The sequence below is a fragment of the Brachyistius frenatus genome, unplaced genomic scaffold (assembly GCF_029030835.1).
Source record: "Brachyistius frenatus isolate BFR_SWC_R1_liver_20210118 unplaced genomic scaffold, ASM2903083v1 Contig_11, whole genome shotgun sequence".
NCBI classification, from domain to species: Eukaryota; Metazoa; Chordata; class Actinopteri; family Embiotocidae; genus Brachyistius; species Brachyistius frenatus.
In genome coordinates this window covers 676,277-701,133 of record NW_027210610.1, presented here as the reverse complement: position 1 = coordinate 701,133, position 24,857 = coordinate 676,277, and the positions used below count along the sequence as shown (strand labels likewise).

The window sequence follows — 24,857 nt, the reverse complement described above, 5'->3', positions numbered from 1 at the left end:
CTGCCGTAGAAGGATGTTCTGTTAAAAAATGTTTTTTGCTCATTATGTGACAGTTTAATTTAATGAAGAGTGTAATGGGACACGTGACTTAAGTTAACTTAAGGGCATAGCAGTGGCATTGTGGGTAAGAACCATCATGAATGCTAAGTAAACATATACAGCTCCAAGCAAACCTTACTCTGCACGTATACACGGCAGTGATTTCACCAATAATTGAAAAGTAAATTATGCACACTCAAAGCTCCCGATGCAGTTCATTCATTAACACCACAACATCAGTGACTTCTGGAGCACATTCCTCATTATCAGTGTTCTTAGTAAATGAACTGCATTGGGAGATTTGACTGTGCATCATTTACTTATGATGAGTGTCCTTTGTTCACTTTGACATTTAATTAATGATAAAAAAATCTGTAATAGTTTTGATTTAAATTATCCACATTTCCAATGCAGCACCTGATAGGTCAACCTCAATGCCCCCAAAACCCTCGACACTCACAGCTGAGACTGTTGAGGCTGCTGCATCCTCTGCTGGGGTGAGTATCTTTGTCATTTTTGTAGTTTTTACGGTGTCTGCTGACAAAAAGAGAGAGACAAAATAAATCTTCAAAATACATCAGTATTATTTTTTTGGACTAGCACTACAACACTTGTTGTAACAGACACTGTTAAAATCCTTCTTTTTTTTTACAACAGGTGTTTTGATTTTGACATTAAGATAAAATATGAAACAAAATATGGCAACATATTTTTTTGTTTAGCAGAAAAAAGAAGTCGTCCAACAACACATTAAAACTGCACCAAAATAATCACTGAGCAAATAAAAGTTGTCTTCATCTGTTAAGTGCTGAAAGACCTTTAGGAGCATAGATCACAATTTATACTTGAAAGTAACTTCTTATTGTATTTTAAAAAGGGACAAAATTTTAAGTAAATTATCTGGTGGATTGGACAAACCTTCAAATCCTGAAGTAACAGTGAAGCCACAAATTTGATATTTTATTAAAGGTATACTGTTTATTTCTATATTTTTAAAGCTCACCATGCGTTAATGTGATGATCAACATTGAACATTTTTCAGGTTGCTGTTTTTATAGTCTTTTCAGTGCAACAGTACACCTCCAGTACGTACACAAATATCACAGAGATCCAGACATTTTATCTGTCTGTGTCACTGCTGAAAATATCATGCGTGTCCTTAGGCTTTTTTGGCAAGATGAAAGAACAAAGACTTCCCACAGACATGTGAATCCAAAATCCTGTGTTAGGGGGGGAAAAAAATAGTAATATTTTCTGTCACTCAAACAGTCACATACATTTGTTCTTACAGTTCAAATGATTGTAACTAAAAATGATTTTTTTGTTCTAACATTTTAGCAATACTTATATTTACTGCAAAAGAGGAAGTAGGTAAAGGAACAACAGTGGTCTGGATTACTGCATGTTTCCCAAAGGTTTACTGCAGTCTGGCATGTATACACTCACAAGGAGAAAAGAAATAGAGAAAGCTGATGACACCTGTCTGTCCCAGTTGGCCTGGAGTGACAAGGGTTAAATGTGTGTATCATGGCTGGCACCATGAGGGTGTGTGGTCAGGCTGGCTGGCAGACAGCAGGTGGCCACTCGCTGGCCATACAGAGAAGCACGATCTGCCCAAGAGGCAACCTGGAGCTCAGTCCAATAAAGCTTCCAAATATACTGAAGGTTTAGCAGTGATGTGGTGATTTGAAAGGGAAATGAAGTTTAATTGCATCCTCCGTCTACAATCAAAAATTAATATCCCCTCTTCATCATTTTCCAAACATTTTCTCCCCTTCCAGCGATTAAATACAATTAAACTAACTGCCATATTTCTCTGAAATTGCTTTCCAAATAATGTGATATAAGAGTTTCTCATATCAACTTGGAGAGAGGTGAATTGCGCTTGTTAATTATTTTCCTTGTTATGTTACTGTGGCACGAGCTGAGGATGGAAGGGGCGTGTGCTTGATAAATAGGGCGTGAATTTGGCAGTCACACGGGAAGGGGTGTAAAGGGTTTTCTATAGTGTCGCAGTCAGAGCAGAGAGACACGGGAGCGCACAGAAGTCACGGAGCGCAGCGCGACACCAATTTATAAACACAGTCTGACTTGGACTTTGTTGTTGAAGACATCCGCATGTTGCCTCTGATGCTTTTAGGAGCTGATGAATCTCGAGACAGACACGAGGGAAAGTAAAATAAGCTGAGGAACATGTGGAGCGGCTTGACGCGCGGTGGGCAAGTTTTGCGCCACTTGTGGCACAAACGCGGTCATTTTTTTAAAGTGCTCTCAGTTTGAGTAACTTTTAAAGACAGTGCTATGAAGTCACTTGACATGACATGTTTCCTGCCTTGTGTCCTCGTGCTCAGGATTGCGACCCATGGGATGTAGTAAATGGAGAGTTGCGTTCAACTTTGGACACCTGAAGGTGCAGTCCAAGCTGTCCGTCTTCTTTACCATGATCATTCTCTTCACTTACCTCTTTTACTGCCTCAACGGATACTGTGACTCCCTGCCCAGGCCTGTATATGACCAACAAAGTAATCTTCAAAACAAAATTATCTTAAATGATGGGCAAGAAACGGAGCAGCTCGGCGCATATAATGCGTCCCCGGTCTCGTTCGTCCGGGAGCAACTGTCAGACTTGTCGAACAGCGATGCTCCATCCAATAATATTTCTATAGCTAATAATTTCGGCAGTAAAAAGTTCCCTCAAGCCATCATCATCGGGGTAAAGAAAGGTGGCACTCGGGCTCTGCTGGAGTTCCTGCGCATCCATCCGGACGTGAGAGCCGTGGGCGCTGAGCCGCACTTCTTCGACCGCTTCTATGATAAAGGGCTGGAATGGTACAGGTAAGGCATTTTTTTTTTTTTTACATTTTCATACAATAATACATGAAATATTCACGTAAAGTCAAAACTTTCTCTGCTGTCCCAAAACGGGAAAAATGACTGGAATTAAATGTAAGAGTCGAAGTTGAGGTCAGAGGTCATGGACGCCTGATTAGAAGTTGTAGCTGCTACTGATACTTCCTACTGTCACGAGAGATGTCTGGAGAAATCTTAACTTTAAAAAAAAAAAAAAATTCTAAAAAGCGTTTTAATCTTCTTTAAGAGCTGTGTGAAATGTGATTGAGCCCTTTATGTTCTGTTCATGAAGCTGACTGGTGGAAGGCTTGATAATTAACCAAATTAAAAAATAATTCAGTGTTAGGCCACTAAAACAGATTTTTAAGCAATGTACTGCTTAAAGTGTTAAAATATTAATGTACACGGGAGTGGTGTTTTCATAACCGGTCATAATTGTACAACAAAGGACTCAATACGATCCGCGATATCTTCTGGATTAGTTTGCTTTGCTTTTAAATTTGCTGTGTCATGGAAACTTTGCAGAAACACATCTTTTATCTTCAATAGCTGCGGTTTTGGTGGAGCTTGTTCGACCAGTCTGATGGGGTGGATGCTTAATTATTGGCAGATGATGAATCAAAAGAATCCAAGCTCATTTTGTTTTCGTCCGAATGACCTTTAAAATACAAAGTGTGTTTAGAAACATTAATAACTGTAACAGTATGAGGATTTAAAATTTAGAAGTAGGCAGCTTTTTTCTTTATTTTACCTTTTTGTCTGCAGGGCGGGACCACATATGAAATAAATGCTTAATCGTTATATGCACAATCCTTTACTAACATGCATCTAGTTCTCTTATCAGTTAATAATTAAATATTTTACTGAGCCTGATGTAGTCTAATGACAACAAAGTTAATTCTCCCGTATTAGTGCACATAAAGTCTGGTTTTGTGGGCAAAGAAGCCATCTAATGCTGATGTAATCAGTTCCTCTCCTCTCTTCATTATTATCTCTCAGCACCAATAAGGTGCTCTGCTGATAGCCTCCAATGATGGCAGCGTATTCAGTCCCCTGCCAATAAATTGCTGTTTATTGAGCTGACACGCTGCTTCTCTAAGTGTCTGCGTCGGTCCCCTGAGAGCCTTCGTCACTACCACAGAGGGAGGATGGGTTGTTGTGGATGATGGTGCTGTGGTTGACCTTACAGTCAGGTGGCCAAGATTGATAAAGATATTTCTTTAGTCACAGTTTGCAGTTTTTAAACTGAAAGCTGAACAAATTAAAAGCACGTATTTGGTGAGAGGAAGCTTCATAGTTTAGTCGATTTAACCACCTCGTGTTTGGTGAGGAGAGAAAAAGAGACCGTGAAGCAGGGACAGAGGAGAGAAGCACTCCAGGGAGAATGAGGACCTGCTGAGTAAATGACAGTTTGATAAAAAAATATGTGGAGAAGATGGAGGAGGACATGGAGGTGTGGCAGAAAAATACAGGCTGAGAGAAGACAGAGATGCGGGGAGAGATCAATAAAGCAGGGTAATGATCAGTTCACAGCAAGGCTCACGTGGAACAGTGCTAAGTGGGATCACGGATCAAAGTGTGTGTGCACAAGTGCTGCTTTGCTTTCTTATTACTTACTATAGGTTTCAGGAACTGAAAAAGGCTGGGTTTTTTTTCCTGCTGCTTGCATCCTTAGTTAAAATGACAAACAGTAGTTTCTTGAGGAAATTCGAGTTTAAAAGCTACACGTTTATAGTCAGAGTTTATAAAACTGTTCCCCTTAACAAGCATGTTTATTGATGTAGTTCTGCAGCCTGTAAAGCAGCTGTTTGAGAGCAGTTTTTATAAATGGGAAATGGAAAAATGCTGAATGAAAAAAACTGGAATTTAAGCTAACTAACAGCAATTTAATGTAAAGTCTTCCCAGTCTGTTTAAGTCATGGAGAAGCTCGCAAGTAACACTTTTCATTTCTCCATCAGTTATTGTGCAAAATATTTTCTCCGTAATCAATTAATTGTTCTGTCTATAGTTATTGTAAAATGCCAATCACAATATCCTGGAATTTAAGTGACATCCTCAGACTGATTGTTTAATCCAACAATTGGTCCATAAACTTTAAAATAATCACTGTATTGTCATTTATAATTAATAAAAGCAGCCTCACATTTCAGAATCAGAGAATTTTTGGTATTTTGTTACCTTTGAAACAGTTAAATATGTGAATTTGTATCATGATGCAAAACCCACTCCAGTTTTCATTTTGATGTTTAGGTGAAACTGAAAATAACTACGTTTAATCACATCTTAACAGTTTTTGTCCTTTTTCTTTCAATCATGACTGTCTGATTTTGAAAAGACATGATAGGGATCATGTACGTGTCATGAGGGTGAGACTGCTAACACCAGCATTGTTGTATACATTAGGCTATGATTCAGACATCAACTGAAAATAGATACTGTAAAGGGGATCTCTGTCAGTTTTACACATGCAGGAGCTCTCTCATGTTGAGGTTTAGACTGAAAGTTTGAACAGGAAGTCTGAGACAAAAGCTGGAGGTTTACAGTTTAGAAGAAGGTTAGGTTTAATAAATGAGCCTACTGTGTTGTATTATGGGAAATGTAGCATCCAATGTCTTTGGTCAGAATATCTCTGCTGCTCTGTCCCAACTATAAGGAAGTGAGTTCTCTTTCAAGCTGGATAACATATGTTTTCTTATATTTGGTGGATAATTGCTTGTATGTTTTGCATCACTGGCTCCAGTCTCTTGGTTCAAAGTATATATTTAAATTCATACTGCTGTGCAAGAGATGAAAGAATTTAAATGTGAGGATTTGTACTCTCCAATCTGAATGATGACAAAGCAGTACTGAACAGGATTAGAGGTGAGAAGACCAGTGACCTTTACATGTTCCTTTTACTGCTTTCTGTTGATAGGAAACTGACCTTACCTTGTACTCTTCTAACCCAGACGTGACGTAGAACACCTCTCTGTTTTTCCCTCTTCTTTTCTATTTTGAAGGTATAATGAAACGTGTGTTTTCGCTTCATCCTAATCCGCTGACAGCTCGTGTCAACACTGTGTGAATTGGACCGGTGTAATGACAAGTCAGGCATTAACACGGACAGCTCAGGGACATACGAAGGGCTTGAGAAGGATTAGGCCCCCGGTTGCAGTTAAACAAGGCCTTATGAAGCATTAGTCAACACCCCCATCGAGCCACCCCCTCACCTCATAGTGCTGATCTATGATGAGTGCTTCAGCCTTCCTCCACCTTCACCTTTAGGGCAACAGGGGCTGCTTATTTTACCCAGGGGCTGTGTAGTCTGCTGGCTTACAGGCAAGCAATAAGAGTTATTGGGACTTTTTTTTTTTTTTTTATTTTAAGTGAGACAGATAAATGTTTCAAGCACATAGTAAAGTCCAATTCCCAATGAGCGGTACGTGTAACCCAGTGGGTAGTACAGCAGAAAGGACATGCAAAGGCCATGGAGCCACTCAGGTGATTTAGGTGGGATGGGGACGGAAGGTGGAGGGGAAGACAAAATGTGATTTAATTTTAAATGATATATCCACATTTTCAATCCACCTGAACACTAAGTATGATGATTGAAAAAACATAGTATAAAGAAGTCTAAATAATTAGCGAAAGTTATGGATAAATAGGCTACTTAAAACAGTTCGCTAAAAGTAATCGATAAAAGGTTCAAAGTGATTGCTAAAAGTAGCAAATACTTGTTTTGTTGGTTTAATTGCACAATTTCAAATAAATGTTAGCTAAGCAGATACGAGCGGACTAATGCTTGGTTAGGCTATCTAAAAATTAAAGAATAAATTGATGAAGTAGACAGTTAAAAGTAAGATGTCACAACAAAAAGTTAGCTAAATGTCAGTAAAGTAGCTAAAAATATAGGCGAGCATGGTGTTACAATCAATATATAATGTATTGGTTATTGGTTAAAATATTTAAATAAAGGCAATAGACTTAAGGGTTAAACTAGACAGCTTAAAGTAGTGAATAGGTGTTTTGCTTGTATATTTGTGAAACATCCAATAGAAATGTTAGCTAAATTTGGGTAAAGTAGTTTAGGTGAAAGGATGCATCGCTAAAATGGAAGGATAAAAGACAGCTAAAACTAATGAATGGACAGTTGAAATTGTTAGCACGAGGTAGACTAATGTAAAAGTAGTGGATAGCAGCTGAAATAGTTAACAAAAAGAGACACATGGTTCAAATATTTAGCTAAAAATAATGGATAAATGGTTAAAATAATTGGTTAAAAGTAATTGATGAATAGGCTAGTTAAAGCTTTGGCCTCTCCAAGTAGCAGCACGGATGCTGGCCACCGAAGCATTTCTTTTCCTTTCCTTTCCTTTCCTTTCCTTTCCTTTCCTTTCCTTTCCTTTCCTTTCCTTTCCTTTCCTTTCCTTTCCTTTCCTTTCCTTTCCTTTCCTTTCCTTTCCTTTCCTTTCCTTTCCTTTCCTTTCCTTTCCTTTCCTTTCCTTTATTTGTCCCTTATACATCACTTTATGCATCACAAATAATTCTGATATCTGATATATTTCAATATTTTTACTTAAATGCTGTTCTTATATCACAAGATATGTCTGACTTCCTCATCCCCGCTTCCTCCACTGCTTTCCATACTCCCACATTCAATCTATTCCTCTAAAAGATATTATTCATTTAGTGTAATTACACACTAAGCAGCCAGTGTTTCACATATATCATTTTGAAACAGGACCGTAGCATGTGAGGCCAACATAATCATCTGAAACTGGGCTGGAAAGTATCACTTAAACATTTACTCTCTGACAGAGCTCTTCATTTCAAAGTGCTATCTGTGTCTTTGAGCTCGGGGGGGGGGGAGAGAGAGAGAGAGAGAGAGAGAGAGAGAGAGAGAGAGAGAGAGAGAGAGAGGGAGCCTTGGCCCCTGTCTTCAGCTGGTAACCAAGTAAAACACATGGACATCCTTAAAGGAAGCATTTGGCAAATTGCTTGAGAAAAAATGCTTATATGTGGAAAAGCCTTGGCTTTGCCATCCCCTGGAAATGATTCTGTGGTTTTGTGGTGGAGAACGAGGGTTTAGACAGCCATGGTGCGCAAATGAGTGAGTGTGAGCATGTGTGTGAGCTCAGGATTCATTCACACTGCTTCAGCTCTACCTGAAGTCCTTCCACTCTCCTCTTCTTCTCAGCATCTCTCTGCCTTTTCTTCCCACTATAAATATCCCGCAGATATATATATATATATAATTTCCACATATTGATCACCTAAAATAGTTTCTTTCTATTGATCTCCTTCTCTGCCTTTATCACGCTGTTGTAGCCAAAATAAATTAACTTCTGAATATTCAATCTTGTTGACAAGAAGCTGTTACTCCCGCCCACCGCTGACATTTATACCCCACAATCTGAGTGTCGCTGGAGTGGATTTATTGGCTTGTTTAGGTCACTCAAACTGGGTAATGTAAACCCACAGGACGCTTTCTTTCTCATGTCTCCTCATTGTCCGTGTTTCCTTCCTTCTCTTTCTTCATCGACCCATTTCTTCCTCTCGTCTAACTGAAGAAGCATGTTGTATATTTCAGCTGAGGGCTGGATGCTCTACCTAGACAGGAATGTCCAGGTTTTATTTCCTGTTAGATTTGTCTACCAATCACGAGGGATTGTCCGCTTGGATTCCTCCCATCTCACATTCTTGGAAGCTGCATGTTGCAGAGTGTTTTTCAGACTGACAAAAGGGTTTTAGGGGAAAAGGGAGGCTCTGGGTGAAGAATTTGGAAAAATAGGAAATGTATGGATCTAGCTGGAAGAAAGAGGGCTTTGTGCAGAAGACAGGGCTCAGTGCTTTGCAAGTATCTGAAGCTCTATCAGTGTAAGAAGGAAAAACTGCTCGGTTATATCCATGAACAGCAACACTATATGACGTGTGTCAGAACTAATACACATAATGTGACATGTGCTGCTATTTACATGAAAATAGATTTTTGCCAGAATTGATATAACATGTAAATTAAGCTGGAGATATGATAAGAGTGTAATCAAAAAAGACTTGATCAATTGTTGTGGAATAGGTATGGATTTTTACTCGTGAAAAAAGAAGGTCCGATGCAACTCCGTCATCAGTTTTTTGACAGCTCCTCACTGGCTGACCTTTTTCCTCCCAGCATACCGAGCTTCGTCCAGTCAGAAATAATAGAATCAAATGACTGATGAGAGACGAACAATGAGAGCATCACTGGGGGAAAGGACAAAACGCACCACATTTCAATCACACTAACACAAACAGATAGTTTGTGTTGCTCGTTGATGTAAAAACGAGTGATTTTTACATGAACTGTCCCACAAAGCATTTTTAGTAAAATACGCTTGTTACTGCTGTTACTTTTCTTCAGCCACAAACTTCAAAATCTGCCTCTCCTCATTAAGCAGACAGAGTCTATGGAGAGGCTGCGAGAGATCTGCGATACCAGGATGACTGATGAGCTGCCATCACTAATGGAGGACAATATAATTATCCTATTTCTACTTATTTCACCTTCTTTTCGCCTCATCATTTGCCTTTATTTCCAGCCAACCTCTTGCTTTGTTTTTCCTCCTTTACACTGGGCCATTAGTCTTTTATATTAGATGAGTGTGCATAAAGCAAATAAGGAAAGATGAGAACCAAATGGGAAAATAAGTGCAAGCACAGCAAGCGTGACTTACTCATGTGTGAAAGAGGACGTGAAAGAGGAAGAGGAAAAGATAATTGGTGACACACTGATATCGTAACAGTCATCAGATTGTGTAAGGTATGGTTGAGATATTAAAAGCATTTTTACATTACTTTATACTTTTACTCCAATATGCTTGTGAAATATTGGAACCCTATCCTTTAAAACTGCAACATTGATTGTTTTTAATGCGTCACTACAACATATACTGATATATTCAAAAATACAACACTTTAAAAGAGGCTGTTAAAAAAGGACTTTTAGTTCATTATTTATTTTCATATTATGAGGAAAACTTTCAAATCCAGAACAAAAAAATATTAGAAATGTTATTACTGCACCTAAAACAGTATAGTATTATTAAATGAACTGTATAATATTAGCATATCAGACATTTTATTATTGTATTTCTTAGTTTCAAGAGCATGTGATGTTACTGTAGTCTTAATATACGGTTCAAAATGCAATGAAATATCTTTGCTTTTCAAATCATCACTGAAAATGTGTGATAGTAAAGAGTAAATTGAAGCCTACTGAAATTGATCAAACATGAAAAAAAGCCTGTCACGTTAAAAACGTGACAACATTTTCTGGGGATCTGTTAATCACTTACAATGAATTCAAGATTATGATTTCAGGGAACTCAGGAGTTTTAATCAGCTTTTAATACACAATATGTTTCCCAGTGTTCATTCACAGTTAATGCTATTTGGTTTTGTAGAGTCAAATCCACACCCAGTTTACCATCACTGGTCTGTCTAGGGAGGCAGGTAATTATTGACTGTGTGTGTGTGTGTGTGTGGCCACGTCCATCTCTGTTTAATGTCTGACTCCCTGACAGGGAAGGGGGTCATGAGAACCTGACAATGCCAGAGAGAAACACACCTTTCTTTGTCTGCTATAAAACACTACCGAGAAAATGCCAGTTGGTTCAACTTAATCAACTTAGAATAACTGGTTGATTGTGGGGGATGCCCGTGCTGGTTTTGAGAGGAAAAATTAGGTGGATTATGCCTGAAAGTCTGGCGCAGAGATCCAAATTTACGGACAAGCAAAACATCAAACAAGACACAGTGATGGGCGGACATCTGGAAACCAACGCCAGCTGCCGCTTCATGTCCATCCAAACTCTAGTTTGTCTTGTATGTTTGATGTGTGCTTGAACATAGCCAAGGCATGCTGGGTCCACCCTGAAGAGCCTGATAGATGGCACTAATAGCACACCACTGAATGGACTGTTTCCAGTTGTAAAAGCCGAGCCTCTGCCAGCAGTGATTTCCGTTTTACAGTTTAAGACACTGCTAACAATGAGCTGAGAAACCACAAGGATGAAGGCTGAAACTGCTCGGAAGTGGGTTTTCAGGATCGGACAGTTTCGAATGTTCTTATTGGTCGAGATCTGGGGAGTTGCCAGACAAGCAAAAGTCCATATTGAGTCAATTACAGTGTTGCTGAGGTGTGTTTGTCCCACATGTGTGTGTGTACTCATTTAGAAGAGCTGTTTAATTAGTGGAAGCATGTTTGTGTTCTCTGTCGCCTGTACAGAGTCAAAGAGGAGGGTAAACATTACAGCTTGGTGCCTACATGTTGTCACACGTTTAATGTTTAACTGGACCGACTGAACTGAAGGGCAAACCAACTGCAGGTCAAAAGATAATAAACAACTCTTAAAAGAAGGAAGGCTGTCCATGTTTGTCTGTCTATCCGTCTATCCGTCCATCCGTCTAGTTAGCTATCTATCTGTCTGTCTGTCTGTCTGTCTGTCTGTCTGTCTGTCTGTCTGTCTGTCTGTCTGTCTGTCTGTCCGTCTGTCCGTCTATCCATCTATCCATCTATCTATCTATCTATCTATCTATCTATCTATCTATCTATCTATCTATCTATCTATCTATCTATCTATCTATCTATCTATCTATCTATCTATCTATCTATCTATCTATCTATCTATCTATCTATCTATCTATCTATCTATCTATCTATCTATCTATCTATCTATCTATCTGTCTGTCTGTCTGTCTGTCTGTCTGTCCGTCCGTCTGTTTGCCTGCCTGTCTGTCTGTAATACATTTTATAGACTATGATAAATATGTGAACATGAGAAAATATTAGTTATTTGTATTTACTGTAAAGGTGTGTTATTGTATTTGAATGTAATGTATATTGAATGTATGTATTTAAATGTTATATTGAGTTATGAATTAGGCCACTTAAGATATTTTCAAATATACATTAATATGAATATGAGCTCTACGCTCTCTAACTAATTATTATTTTCCTAAATAGTTTCTCAAAAAACTAATTTAAACGTTTGATAAAATGTCTGAAAACATTTCCTGGAACCCAAGCTGACATATTTAAATATCAAAACACAAAGATATTGAGTTTGATTTGATATAAATTTGGGGAAACCAGCAAATCTTTACATTTAAGAAACTGGTACCAGTTTGGCAGTTAGTTTTATTATAAAAAAAAATAGGCAGTCGATCAATTCAGCAATTGAATGATCGTGCAGCTGTAATTTTATTCATTCCATTAGAAACTGATTTTTATTCCAAAGAAATCCTCTCCAGTCCACACACATTCCCAACTCATCACACCATCCTACCGCCCGCATGATTATGTAACCATGGCGAGCCCACCATGACATAACCAAGGTCGGGATGCAAGAGGCAGGAAGTGTCCCTCTGTAATCTGCCCATCTTTCCACCAAAACTATCTGTCAGGCCCTCCCTCCGTCCTCCCTCCGTCAGGCCCTCCCTCCGTCCTGTGTTCAGGAGATCGGATGAAGGCAGGGAGGGGCTCCTGAGGCCCCCGGCTGCTCGCAGATAAAGCCACACAAGTAGGCCACTGTGGGCCCAGCAGGAACACAACTGTAGATTTTCCCATTTGATAAGTCTGGAAGGGTGGGAGCAATCAGTGGCACTGACATGCACACGCGCACACACACACACACACACACACACACACACACACACTGCAATGTACACTTGTTCATACAGGCACATTCAGTACACTCGTACATTCAGACACACATAAGAGACTTTGCCTTATTTTGTCTTATTTCAATGGTCTGTCATTACAGGCTGTTATCAGATAGATTTGATCACTACATCCTTTCTTCCTGTTCTTTGTTTTCTCTGCTTTTTACTGAGTGTTTATGACAATCTGCTTTGCTTTTCTTTGTTTTTTTTGTTGACCATCTTTGGCTGGTATTTTTTTTTTTGCACAACATAAAGCAGAAAGAGATCCTTAGGGCAACAGAAATCTTTCTATTTGTGTATTTAATACCATCTTTTAGGAATCATTGTACAAAATATGTGTTTATATATACTGCGTATGCAGTATATGTGTAAAGAATATTGTCCAATATATCAATAGGTGGAATTTTTTTTTATTCTCTAATATCTGTATCAGTATCAGCCCCAAAAATCCAGTATCGGTTGGGCTCTAGTACTAAACTCTTAAAAGTTTCCAAAAGCGATAGTTCAAATTTTTTGGGGAATACATGTTGCTTGTATCGCTTTCTTGCTCGTTAGATGAGTAGATTAATGCCATTGTTATGCCTGTAAATATAAGGCTTCAATTAGCTTAGCACAACCAGAAGAAGTTTGCTCGGCATGAAAATGTGGCTATCAGAAGTTCAGTAATCATGGCAACAAGTTGTATCTTGTTTTACACTGTTTTATGGGAGGAAGCATGATGAAGTGCTTTATATGTGCTCATACGCCATTTTTTGTTATCTTCAGACATGGGTAGCTGTTTACCCCGTCGTTATGCTGAGCTAAGCCAACCAACTTCTTGCTCCAGTTAGTCAGTGAAAAGGCATGTTTCCCAAAATGTCGCGCCGTTCCTCTAAAAGAAACGCTTGTGTTACTCAAGTGAGCAATTTCATACGAAACACATTTATTCCGTTAGTTTTCACTCAGGGGCTTCGGGCTAACGCGAAAGATTAGGAGCTGTGTTGAAACGCACAGCGAAGCGCACAGATCTCCGTCTGTCATCGGGGCTGTCCTGGTTTCTCAGAGGAAACTCTGACCGACCACCTTGTGCTCCCTCGCCGCTGTCAAGGCCTTGAGATGTGTCTATGAACTGTTACGCCTTTATTTTTTCCCCTCAGCTAGACGCATTCTTCAGCTCTTTCCTACCGACCTACCCCGGTGATGTAAAAAAAAAATACTCGTCACCACCCCGGTGCGTCATCCAGACAGCGGCCTTCAGAGCGTGTAACAGTCTGCCGCACACATGTTGAACCGAGATACAGAAACACGAGCTGCGAGCGGTGTGGATTCATGTCATGCAGATATTGTGTAAGAAGCTGGTGCCAACATCTAGTGTAGGACAGGGTACTTGCAGGCCTTGAGAAGTGGAAGGTAATAAAAAGGCTTCCGCATACAAAGGTCTTGAACACTTTTTCTTCCCTGACGTTAACTATCAATTATTTTTGTATGTGGCTGCTGGCTGTCAGGAGATGCTGGGGTTTCAGACGGTGCTATTAGACCTGTAGTGAACTACTTCTAACTACGTTGGCCGGAGAGCTAGTCGTCTCAGCATGGGCAGGTGCCAGATTTAATTGGTCGATATGTCAATCCATTTTTTTTTTGCCACTTATCTGGGTCTACGTTATGTTGATTAACAAATTTGATTAGACAGTGGGAATTATTGTTACACCCAGCTCAGAAGTACTGATAAAAATGTAATGTAATGTCCAAATGTAGGTATTTTTTTCACTGTGAAAAAGGTATCAACACCTTAGAAATTGACTCTATTCAAACTGGAATTTTAATTGTTCCGCCTGATTTTTTTTTTTTTTTTTTACTGTAGCCTAGGAAAAAAACCTCTAAAACTGCATTTAGACAAAAATTCGCCAGAAAATGAAATACAGTGAAAGCCAGAAATTCAAATACAAATGTAAAAATGAAGTAAGTGTCCAAGTTTCTGTATTCTGAAATACCATAGGATACATTTAACAGAAGGCACAAAATTGGCGAGGAACATCACTAATGTAATGGCAGCACTCCAACAGACACAAAGAGAAGCACTACTTTACCTCCTCTTTTATTGAGTTGCTTACAGTCCCCGCTGACTTCTAATCAGCCCACAGAAACTCCTCTGCTCTGTATTTGCAGACAGTAATGACAAACCTCTCCCTCCACGCAGCAGCTTTTCCAGATCTTTGAACACACACAGGCAAACTGTCTCTGTCTTCATATGTCCTTCTGTAGTGGTTTGACGATGTCTGCGTGTTTTGAAATTCCTTAACACATGTCAAATACATTCATAACATTCTCACTTTGAAGGATACAGTAGGGGCCAAGTGGAGGCTTTGAAGTCGTAAGAGGAAGATCAGGAGTCAGAAAAGTGGGGAAAAAGAGATGAGGTGAGGCGAGGAGAAATGGAGTCTGAAGAGAAAGGAAACAAAACATGTACGAGAGAAATCTGCACATGATGACATGTTGCATTACATGATCCCTGTGATCCCCGGTGGTCTCGCCCTCCGAATCACAACCATCTGCCTCTGACCTTCGGGGTGGAAGAGTCCATTTCCTCGCAATGCAGGCTGGTGGGGATTAAGAGGGTCCGGGGGTCTGGCCTCGAGCCCAGCATAGCCCGTATGGATCACAGCTTTTAGAGCTCCGAACCCCGGGAGCAGAGGGAAACTTCCTAACCCAGAAACACTTCCCTCATCTCCGCCGTACACACGCACATTAACGCACGCACGCGCAAACTAAGAACTTCATTGCTCCCAGATGTGGATCCATCCTGTGGAGGGCATGCTCAGATAGTTACTGTGTGCACATGTGTGTGTTGTGTTTATGTGTGTGAGTTTTGTCAGAGAGTAAGATGGGTTGTGCACAGAGATGGAAAAAGCTAGTGTGTGCCCTTCCCGCTGTAAAAGTGATAATAGGCACTGTGTTTACAGTACCTGCAGGTGCCCTTTTTTTTACTGCAAAATCCGCAACCACTTCATTCACAGAGCCACAAAACAAACAGTGAAGTTGATTTTTAAATAGGGTTTTCAGGCTGCCAAAAAGTGAGAGGAAAATATTTAGTTTGTTCAGCTTCTTTCTTTCATTATTTATACCTGTGCTTATCTATTTTGCTGTCTTCTCAGTCTGCCATTTATACATCACAACATATTGAAATTGATATGATGATTTGAAAGAGATATATCAGAAATTTTGTGTTGTACTTCAGTGAAGTTGAGAAAGATTTGAAAAAGGAAGACATCTTTTTTTGTACGACTTTGTTTTTGTAACAGATTCTCTGAGCATTTCCAGATTGTGATGGCATCATCAGGGTTATCTTATCAAACTTTAGAAAATCCTTCCACACCTACAGAAGACAAAACAACTGTTAACGCAGAATAGTTCCCCGATAGTGACAGGTAAACTGAAGGAGCCCATTCTTATTCCCAGGGTCTTAAATACTATCCTGGCTCTGCCAAACTCTTAGTCACAGCTTCAGTTTTCTTCACTGTGATTACAGTCTGGAAACTTAGTTCAGATTAAGGTTTGCTGAGCCACTCTGAAGGGCGGATCAATCAGCAACCAATTTGGCTTGTGTCTTTTTCTGCATGTTGTTGCAGTCTTACATCCATTAGGATGCAATGACTGGATCCGGTTACAGAGAGTTCACAGACCTATGAATCCATGCAATGAATTATCGTCTGATCAAATACGTTCGATTTCGTCAAAACTATTGGTGTCACAAAGGTGACACTTTGGTGTACCATAACCGCCTGAAAGAAGTCAGATAAGGTGGCATAAAAAGTCCACAGAGGGCTGATGTTGGTGGTGGTTGGATGGTGCTAACTCAGGACTTTCACTTTTCATGTTCATTATGTCATATAAACATATAAACTACAAAAGTACTTATTTGAACCCAAACCATTATCTTTTCCTAAACCAAGCAAAGTTGTTTTGGTGCTGAAACCTAACTGACTCCAAACAGCTTCTTGGGCATATTTCTGTGAGCTTTGACAAAACAGCAGTATTTGACATCCTGGGAACGAGAACAGGTTCAACTTGACATACTGTCATGTGTAAAATGCATCTTTAATCAGCCTATATTGTGTCAATTCAAGTATCATCGAAATGTGAGATTACAGTTAATGCTACTCTGCTAAGCAAGGATAGTTATTTTGAACTTTACGTTGTGTTTTTTTTCTCCATTCAATTAGCGATAGCAGATTATTTATAGGAGTCTTAATTACTAACATGTCAATAATCAAAGTATACTTTTCAGTTACATGACAGCAAAGCAACTAAATATACCTTTAGCTACAGGCAGCGGCTGTTTCACCACCAGCAAGCTTAAACTTGATATATCTGTCAATGTTGCAGAAAGTGAACTGTGGTGGTCGGCAATTCCAGATTTTACCAAACCAGAGTGCCGAGTGCAGTTTGGCTTGGGTTTTTTTTGCTTCATTTTGCAAATTCTCATGGAAATTACACATTTCTTTAGAATAATCACCTTTTATGTTGTAAAAATGTCAGATTTAGATTCTGGTATTAATTCAATTTTGACCAAATATGTAGTTACCTCAACTTGGCGTGTTGAGCAAGGATGGAAAATACTATTCAAACAGTCTGTCTGCTAGCGCCACAAAAAGAAGCCACTGCTCCTCTTTTGAGGTCAGCACTGCTCATGTGTCCTCACATTCAGTCACCCCTGAGCCTGCAGTCCTTTTAAACAGGCCCTAATAAACCTCAGCCCACCCACACAGACGACAGCGCCTGCACACATTTGTATGCACTGATAAATGCACATCTGCGTGCTTTCGAACCCAACCACATTCCTGCTACAGATGCTAACGGTAAAGGTGCGATGAAAACAAACATCAGGTCTCTCTTTGGCAGCTTCACACTCAAACTATCAGATAAAAAGAACAAACACTGTGTTTTTTTTTTGTTTTTTTTTTTATCTTTATGAGAGAAAAGGAGATTAGATGCTTCTGAATAGTGACTCAAGTCTAATGAGAGAATTTTGTGCCTTCTGGAGTTGCTGCTGTTTTTCTTCTCTCCATCTGTGCTTATACCTCTCATTCCCTAAACTCCTGCTCTTGGCCACTTGTCTTTACTCTTCTTCTTGTATCTTTTTCTGTTGTAACTCCCCCTCCTCCCCCTCAGACCCCCTTTTGTATCCCCTGTTCTCCACCGCTGTGTGGCCTCCTTCTCCAGGGCTTCTTTGTAGCAGCCAGGCTGTTCCGTGATTACAGACTAGTGGTTCAAAATGTAAACATGATGTCAATGGAAGCCTCACTAAACCTCGAACGGGACACCAGAGCTTCCATTAGCCCAACTGCATGAAATGAAACATCCATTTAGTGCTGTAGACACACTCACGAAACACCAAACAGCTGAAACACACTCACACCTCAGGTTCTTACCGCTGCCTGCATCTATGCAAAAATAATTAAGAGATCATTTTGCGCAAGTTTGCTGCATTTTGTTGCTTGTGTGTCTCTCTTTGCATTAATGAGTACCAAACAAAAATTGTATGGTACTAATTTGGGTTTTTCTAGAGTCACTGCAACTCTGCAACGCTTGAACCTCTGTTGATGTGTTCAAGGGAAATTCATTGTAAAAGGAGCCGACTCCTGTGACAGTAATATTAAGGGCCCAAAGAGCATTGCAGCCAAAAATATGTTAATTAGAGGATGCAACTCTCCTTTTTTTCTCTACTGGAAATACTTAATTGCTCATGCATGTTCTCCAGTGGGTTTTTGAGAGCCAAATCTAGGAGCTGTAGGAAACACAGGTAGACAAGGCAGGTTGAGAAGTCCAGTCGATGCACTAAAACCAACATGCACTTACCACAAAATACATCACTGATGACATATTTGAGTATCCAAGAGTGGAATTTCCTATCAAAGGCTGAGTTCAAGTTTCCTGGGATGCATATGAGACTTCTTTTTTTTCTGGAACCCAGATCCATAAAAACTATATTGCCACTCACATTATGTGGTGACCAGAAATAAGCCTGTGACCCACAGAATCCTGGCTTCAGAGCAATAGGTTGCCATTTACGTTTTGGCTTAAAGCATTCGTTGTAATACATCCCGAAAGAGAGAGGAGCCGTAGAAACAGCATTGTTTTTCTAAACTTTTCTCCCTTTGGTATTTGATGTATTTTTCTCAATTTAGTTTTGCCCCAGCCCTTTAATACAACTCAGAGATTTCTTATGAATACCATAAGTTGCGTATTTGGTGTTACCCTCATAGCTTCATGCCAAGGGACATGCCAGACTCAGAGCTGAGTGTGTGTGTTGGATCAGAGAAAGAGAGAGATAAATGGAGTCGGCTCCATCCCCACACACCAGAGTCCCATAAGCCCTTCACTTACAGACCAACCACGAAGACTCCGACCCAACCGCCACCACATGCCTGCTGAGGAGGGAAAGGGAAGCATGGAAATTAGCTGAGAGATCCTTCACAGTTGCAACACTGGCATTCTTTGCCGCTTAGATTTCTATAACACAAACTAAGCCTGTGATTTGAATCTCCTCTTTAAACTGAGCGAAAGCATTTTGTGTTGTTTTAATAGGAGAGGGAAACCGGCAGAATATTTTTCACAACGGAGGTAATTAGATTCCATTTTAGCGTTACGGTAGCATTTGAATGAATTAAACGACACGAGACAAATAGGTTTTCCTTTCCCTCCTACTTCCCTCAATTTATATACAATCTGCTCTGGCACGTTATGAGGACTCTCAGTCAAACGCTGGTTTCGCTCAGGGTTTGTTGAACTTCTTGAGGTACTACTACATCTTCTCAGCATCTGAGTCATCTAAGTAGGGGTAAAGATCAAGAGGGAGAGGGCAGCCCAGTGTGCCTAGAATACCTCAGGCATTGATGATAATAACAAGCAGAAGGCCAAAAGCAATAACCAGGATTGGACCAGGACACGTGGTTTGCCATGTTATCGGATACTTTTCGACTGTATTTTCTATAGGCATCGCTAATTATACTACTGCAGCCAAAATACTCTATAAATTTAAGAACAATTCTAGTTTATTACTACTTGGATCTTATTTTTGGATTTTGTTTCTAATGGTTTTGATAACAATAACATATAAAATTAATTTGTGAGATCTGTGGACATTACTACAATAATGTATCATGAGGCAAGAGGCCAGCAATCAGAGGGTCAGACAGGTTGCAAACAAGCCAAAACTATCACAGATCATCTACATCCCTCCATACTGAGGAGGTAAAACTGTTTTATGTCTTCCAAATGGGTTTTGGCACAGATGGGAATTTGTTTAAGAGTTATCTGATTACCTCACAAAGTTTATTTCCTTGTTTGACTTCTTTTTTTAAAAAATAATTCTGCATTCCCAAATGTCAGCAATAGTTATTTTTTTAGGGGCCAACATTTTGCCACAGCAGGTAAAGTATACATGTCAATGTAAATAATACAATTAACGACAATTTAATTTAATTTGGCAGCTTTAATTTCAGGGTCTCAGTGCTGTACATGGTAACTCGCTGTAACACTGTCACGAGCCCTCATTAATATTATCACCTGTGTTTTTTGGCAACAGCAGGGCCAGCTCCTATAAACCTGAATGTTTATCACTGTGTGAGTGAGGATCAAAGCGATGGCTGCATCCCACTTAGGGGAGGTCCAACTTTTTAGGATGTTGGTTTCCTTTCATGGTTAACTGGAACACTTAATGGAACTGAGGCCTATTTATTACACCTGGGCTTTTCCTAAAATAAGTCAAAATGTCTGCCATGTGAAAGGTCTATGGCCTCACTTCAGTCACGCGGCATTCGGAACACCAGTGGCCATTAAAAAGGTCTATTGGTCGGCTGAATGTCACGACTACCATCTGAATTTAAAAGCTTATCTCATCTTGTCTTAACTTCTTAGATCAATTAGGGTTACAGTAGCAATAGGGAAAGTGAAGAGGCCAAGACGTCACTGTTCCAGTGGATCCCGGGCTGTTCCATAATCTTAATCTTTCAGTCATTACACAGAGTTGGTCACCATAGGTGAGGAGTATAATGGAAAGTTACTATTTTGAGGATGTTCCACTTCCTAGTTGAGAGCATTCACATGACAACAAACAGGCAACATTGGCGCCCTCATGAAATCAGAAAAGTGACCAACAACCTCATCATCACCCATATAAACCAACACATGGACGAAATTAAGTTCAGGGTCTCAATATTATTTGTACACAACATTCCTACACGCATTGAGTCACTTTATTTTTGCATGGAGGAAGTAATTTCTTACCTGTCACCAAAAACGCTGCCATGTCAAGGGATGTCAAGCCTACTTCTTGACGCTTTTAAAATCACCCCCAGTTTCCTCGTGGGATATTCCAAATTGACAGGTGTTCCCCAATTCTCACTTGATCTGGAACGCACCAGTAGACCATCATAGGTAGGCTGAAATAGAGATCTTTGCCTTACGGCTCAACTCCCTTTTTACCACTACATTCTGGTGCAGCGCTGCTGCTTCCCCCCCCCCCCTCCTCCCCCAGCATTTCATACACATTACTTCCATATATTTGATTTTGACCTATTGTTGTACTATGTCCAAATATCTGCTGTATGAAAGGGTTTAATAAATAAATGAATACAATGTTTTCAGTTAAAATTAAAATTACTGTTGGTATGACAGTAATATGGATTTTTTTTTTTTTTTTTTTTTTTTTTTTTTTTTTTTTAGTCTAGCAGGACAGTCTCCCAGCATCAAGCAACATTTTGAGGAACAAGAGCAGCAGTTATGAGCTTGTTTAGGAGGAGGAAGCAGATGAGAGGAAATTACTTTCTTAAGGTTAATATAACCTTGTGGTTTTCCTGCAGTAGTCGCTCACAGACTTGCTTCCAGTCTGCGCTGACAGGGTCACTCCATCAATGCCAGCAGCTAATGTCATGTTTATCTCCATCTAATCACAGATTTATCCCTCTAATTACAAAGTAAATTCAAAAAGTCTTAGAGGCAAGCGAGGCATTATCAAAAAATGCACTGAGAATATTAAAGGAATGTGTTTTTTTTGTTTTTTTTATATATACTCTGGATGATATTTTTTTTTAATATGGTGCACATATTGGCATTTGGTAACTTTCCTAAGAGTACAGTTTTATTAAAAGCAGTTCCCCTCGTCTTCTCTTTTCTTGCAGGAACCTGATGCCTCGTACTCTGGAGGGTCAGATCACCATGGAGAAGACCCCGAGTTACTTCATCACCAAAGAAGCACCTCGCCGTCTCTTCTCCATGAGCCGCCACACCAAGCTTATCGTGGTGGTGCGAGACCCTGTGACCCGGGCTGTTTCTGATTACACACAGACTCTGACCAAATCTCCTGGGCTCCCATCGTTCCAGAACCTCGCCTTCCGCAACACCACCACAGGCCTCATTGATACGTCTTGGAGCGCCGTGCGCATCGGCATCTACGCCAAGCATCTAGAGAACTGGCTGCGCTACTTCCCGCTCTCACGCTTCCTTTTTGTCAGTGGTGAACGGCTTGTGACGGACCCAGCAGGCGAGATGGGCCGGGTCCAGGACTTTCTTGGGCTCAAACGGGTGGTCACAGATAAGCACTTCTATTTCAACCAGACCAAAGGTTTCCCCTGCCTGAAGAAGCCCGAGGGAAGCAGCAGGCCGCGCTGCCTGGGGAAGTCGAAGGGCAGGCCCCATCCCCAGATACCTACTGAGGTGCTGCATAGACTCAGAGACTTTTACAGACCCTTCAATCTCAAGTTCTATCAAATGACCGGCCAGAACTTTGGCTGGGACTGAACAGCTACTCACCAAAGCACTTAAAAACTGTCAGTACCAGTCTTATTTGACCAACAACCAAATCCCGACAGGGATATCATGTGTTATAGTGTGTGTCACCAAAGCTTCTACTGTGCAAACATATGCCTTTCCTTGATTTCCTGAGCTATGATAACTGAACGCCAGCACACACACCAGCCTTCCCTCAGATCTACGGCAGTCAAGCTAACAAAGTTTGTAGGAGCTTCAATGCCTTGAGGTAATGAAACAAACAATGCTAAACAAAAGCTTGTGAGAATTGCTGGTTGTGTGTTCATACTGCTGCAGAGTGACGAGCACAAGCCAGACTGAACTGCTTATTTGGTTAAAGTTGGAACTTGTAGTTCTTGGCAACCCAAGTGCCCAAAGTATGTCGAGCTCCCAGTGCTGCCCAAAACACTTAATTGCACAGTATTCATATTGGCAATGACACCAGAAAAAAAGCCAGTGCTGCAACAAGATGTACCCAAATTTAAACCAAATGGCGAAATGCCTTGACAGATAGACAAAAGCTATGATAAACAAAGTAAAGGATTTTTAATTATGCACAATGGTACAATCATATTAAATGTAAATGGGTGCTGTTGTGACATAAATATATCATTCAGAATCAGTTCAGTCACACCAGCATTGTTCACTTCTGGGTAAATTCAATGTTTTATGCAGTTGTAGGAAGTTCTTTAGTTATTTCAATGCAAACTCTTTTTATGGTCTGTCATTTATATTTTCTAAACATTTAAGATGTAGCAAGGATGGGCTACCTGGTACTCTTGCAAAAACAAACTAGAAATGTAAAACATAGTCCACTATGTGGCGTAAATGTGATGTTATTTATGTCACTAAAGCACATTTTGCATATTTACAGATCTGACTAGAGCATTTACATCCTGTAAAGCTGTGATTGTTTTATACAGCATTTAATTGACACTCACCTCTGCCAATGATATCTACATGCAACTGTATATTTCTATAAGCCTAATTTATAAGATGCCAAACTGTTGTTGTTGAGATGTTTTTTTTCTGAGACTTTTGTATTTGAAATTCTGCTGGAAATTCTGACTAAATCTTTTATTCTGAAACATGTTTTTGGGCTCATTTTTGCATTGTTTTTCGGCGAAGCATTCAGTTCATCTTCTTTGTATTTATTCCAAACAAGCCAACATTGCAGCTGCCAGGAATACAACATACATCTGTTGGGCAGATGATTTTTTTTTTTCTGGAGAGTTATCGGACACAGGATGATTACAAAAGAAAATATAATGAATCACTGTTGTATTATTTCAAGGAATGACTTAGTAGGAAAGCTGATATTTATCACATGAAAAGGCTGTTGAGTTTTTGTTTAATCATTGCACATTCATAAAATCAAGTGTTAGGCTCATGAAAACAGTAAGTATATCATTTTAATATGAGGCTTTTATGGGATAAAAAAATATAGAGCAGTAGTATGTCTAAACGGGGCCAGCTTTTTTTGCACGAGCTTCTATATCTCAAATCTCAGACTGCACTTTTTTCTTATTATTTTTTGTGTTTCTGTGCTTCTACAACACACTGGCCTGCCACAGTTGACAAACCTGGTAAAAACAAGTCACACTGACGAAATTTAGAGCAAAACTTGCAACCGAATGTGTGGGTTGACATTTTGGGGAATTATTTGATTCACGTTCATGCTGAGAGTTCAAATATAGATACTACTCTCGCCTCTGTTTGCTAAATATGAAGCTAAAAGCTAGCACCAGATAGCTCAGCTCAGAAACTGGGTGAACCAGCGGACGCTGTTTAAATATTACAAAATCAGCCTCACGCATGAAATCCATCTTGATATTATTACCTTCAGACAGAGCTATTTTAGGCTTTCTTCTCCAGCTGTTGTGCTAAACTAAGCTAAGCTAACTGGTTTCTGGCTACAGATTTTTTTTTAATAGAAAGTTATGAGAGTATAATCGATCCTCTTGTTCTACTATTTGCAAGAAAGCAAATAAATGTGTTTTCCAAAATGCCGACCGACTCTTTTAGGATTAAGTGAGTGGTCAGTTCCCAGAGTGAAGAGAATGAATGAAGTTAGTGGTGGGAGTGGGAGATGGTCAGGGCCGGGTGGAGGAGAGGTCGTATATCTGCAGGCATCTGGGGCGAAATTTGGAGTTAACACAGGACGGTGGCTTTTTCTGATGAGTAAGCAATCAATTCAAGTGATTGGAGACCTTTTTGGGGATGGCAATCTTTGACCTCCTCGCTCCCCCTCGACCTGTGAGCCTGGTTGCCATAAACTGCTGACCGCTACGGCCATGCCAGTTAATGGAGTTGCCCTGTATGAGCTGTGAGCTATGAGCTATGAGCGTGGATGCATATTCTCACACACATGCACACACAAATATACACACACACACAGGCACACAGCAACCCCCCTCCCCCCATCCATTAATATTGCATTCTCAACCTCTGGGACCTCCACTGAAGGGAGATGGTACGGATCAATAACTGCCTGGTTAGTTTA

The 24,857-nt window shown here is 40.0% G+C and overlaps 1 protein-coding gene across 1 annotated transcript; it reads left to right on the top strand.

Moving 5' to 3' along the window:
* The first annotated feature begins 2,077 nt into the window (after positions 1-2,077).
* LOC138616703 (heparan sulfate glucosamine 3-O-sulfotransferase 6) lies at positions 2,078-23,417 on the top strand. The gene is made up of 2 exons (XM_069691225.1): positions 2,078-2,874; positions 21,727-23,417. The coding sequence occupies exons 1-2, from the start codon at positions 2,402-2,404 to the stop codon at positions 22,343-22,345; spliced, it is 1,092 nt and encodes a 363-aa protein (XP_069547326.1). The 5' UTR covers positions 2,078-2,401; the 3' UTR covers positions 22,346-23,417.
* The last annotated feature ends 1,440 nt before the right edge of the window (positions 23,418-24,857 follow it).

Excerpts from the sequence above, each read along its gene's own strand:
- LOC138616703 (XM_069691225.1), top strand. The coding sequence starts at position 2,402 with ATGGGATGTAGTAAATGGAGAGTTGCGTTCAACTTTGGACACCTGAAG. Across the intron at positions 2,875-21,726 it reads AAAGGGCTGGAATGGTACAG|GAACCTGATGCCTCGTACTC; the intron begins GTAAGGCATTTT and ends CTTTTCTTGCAG.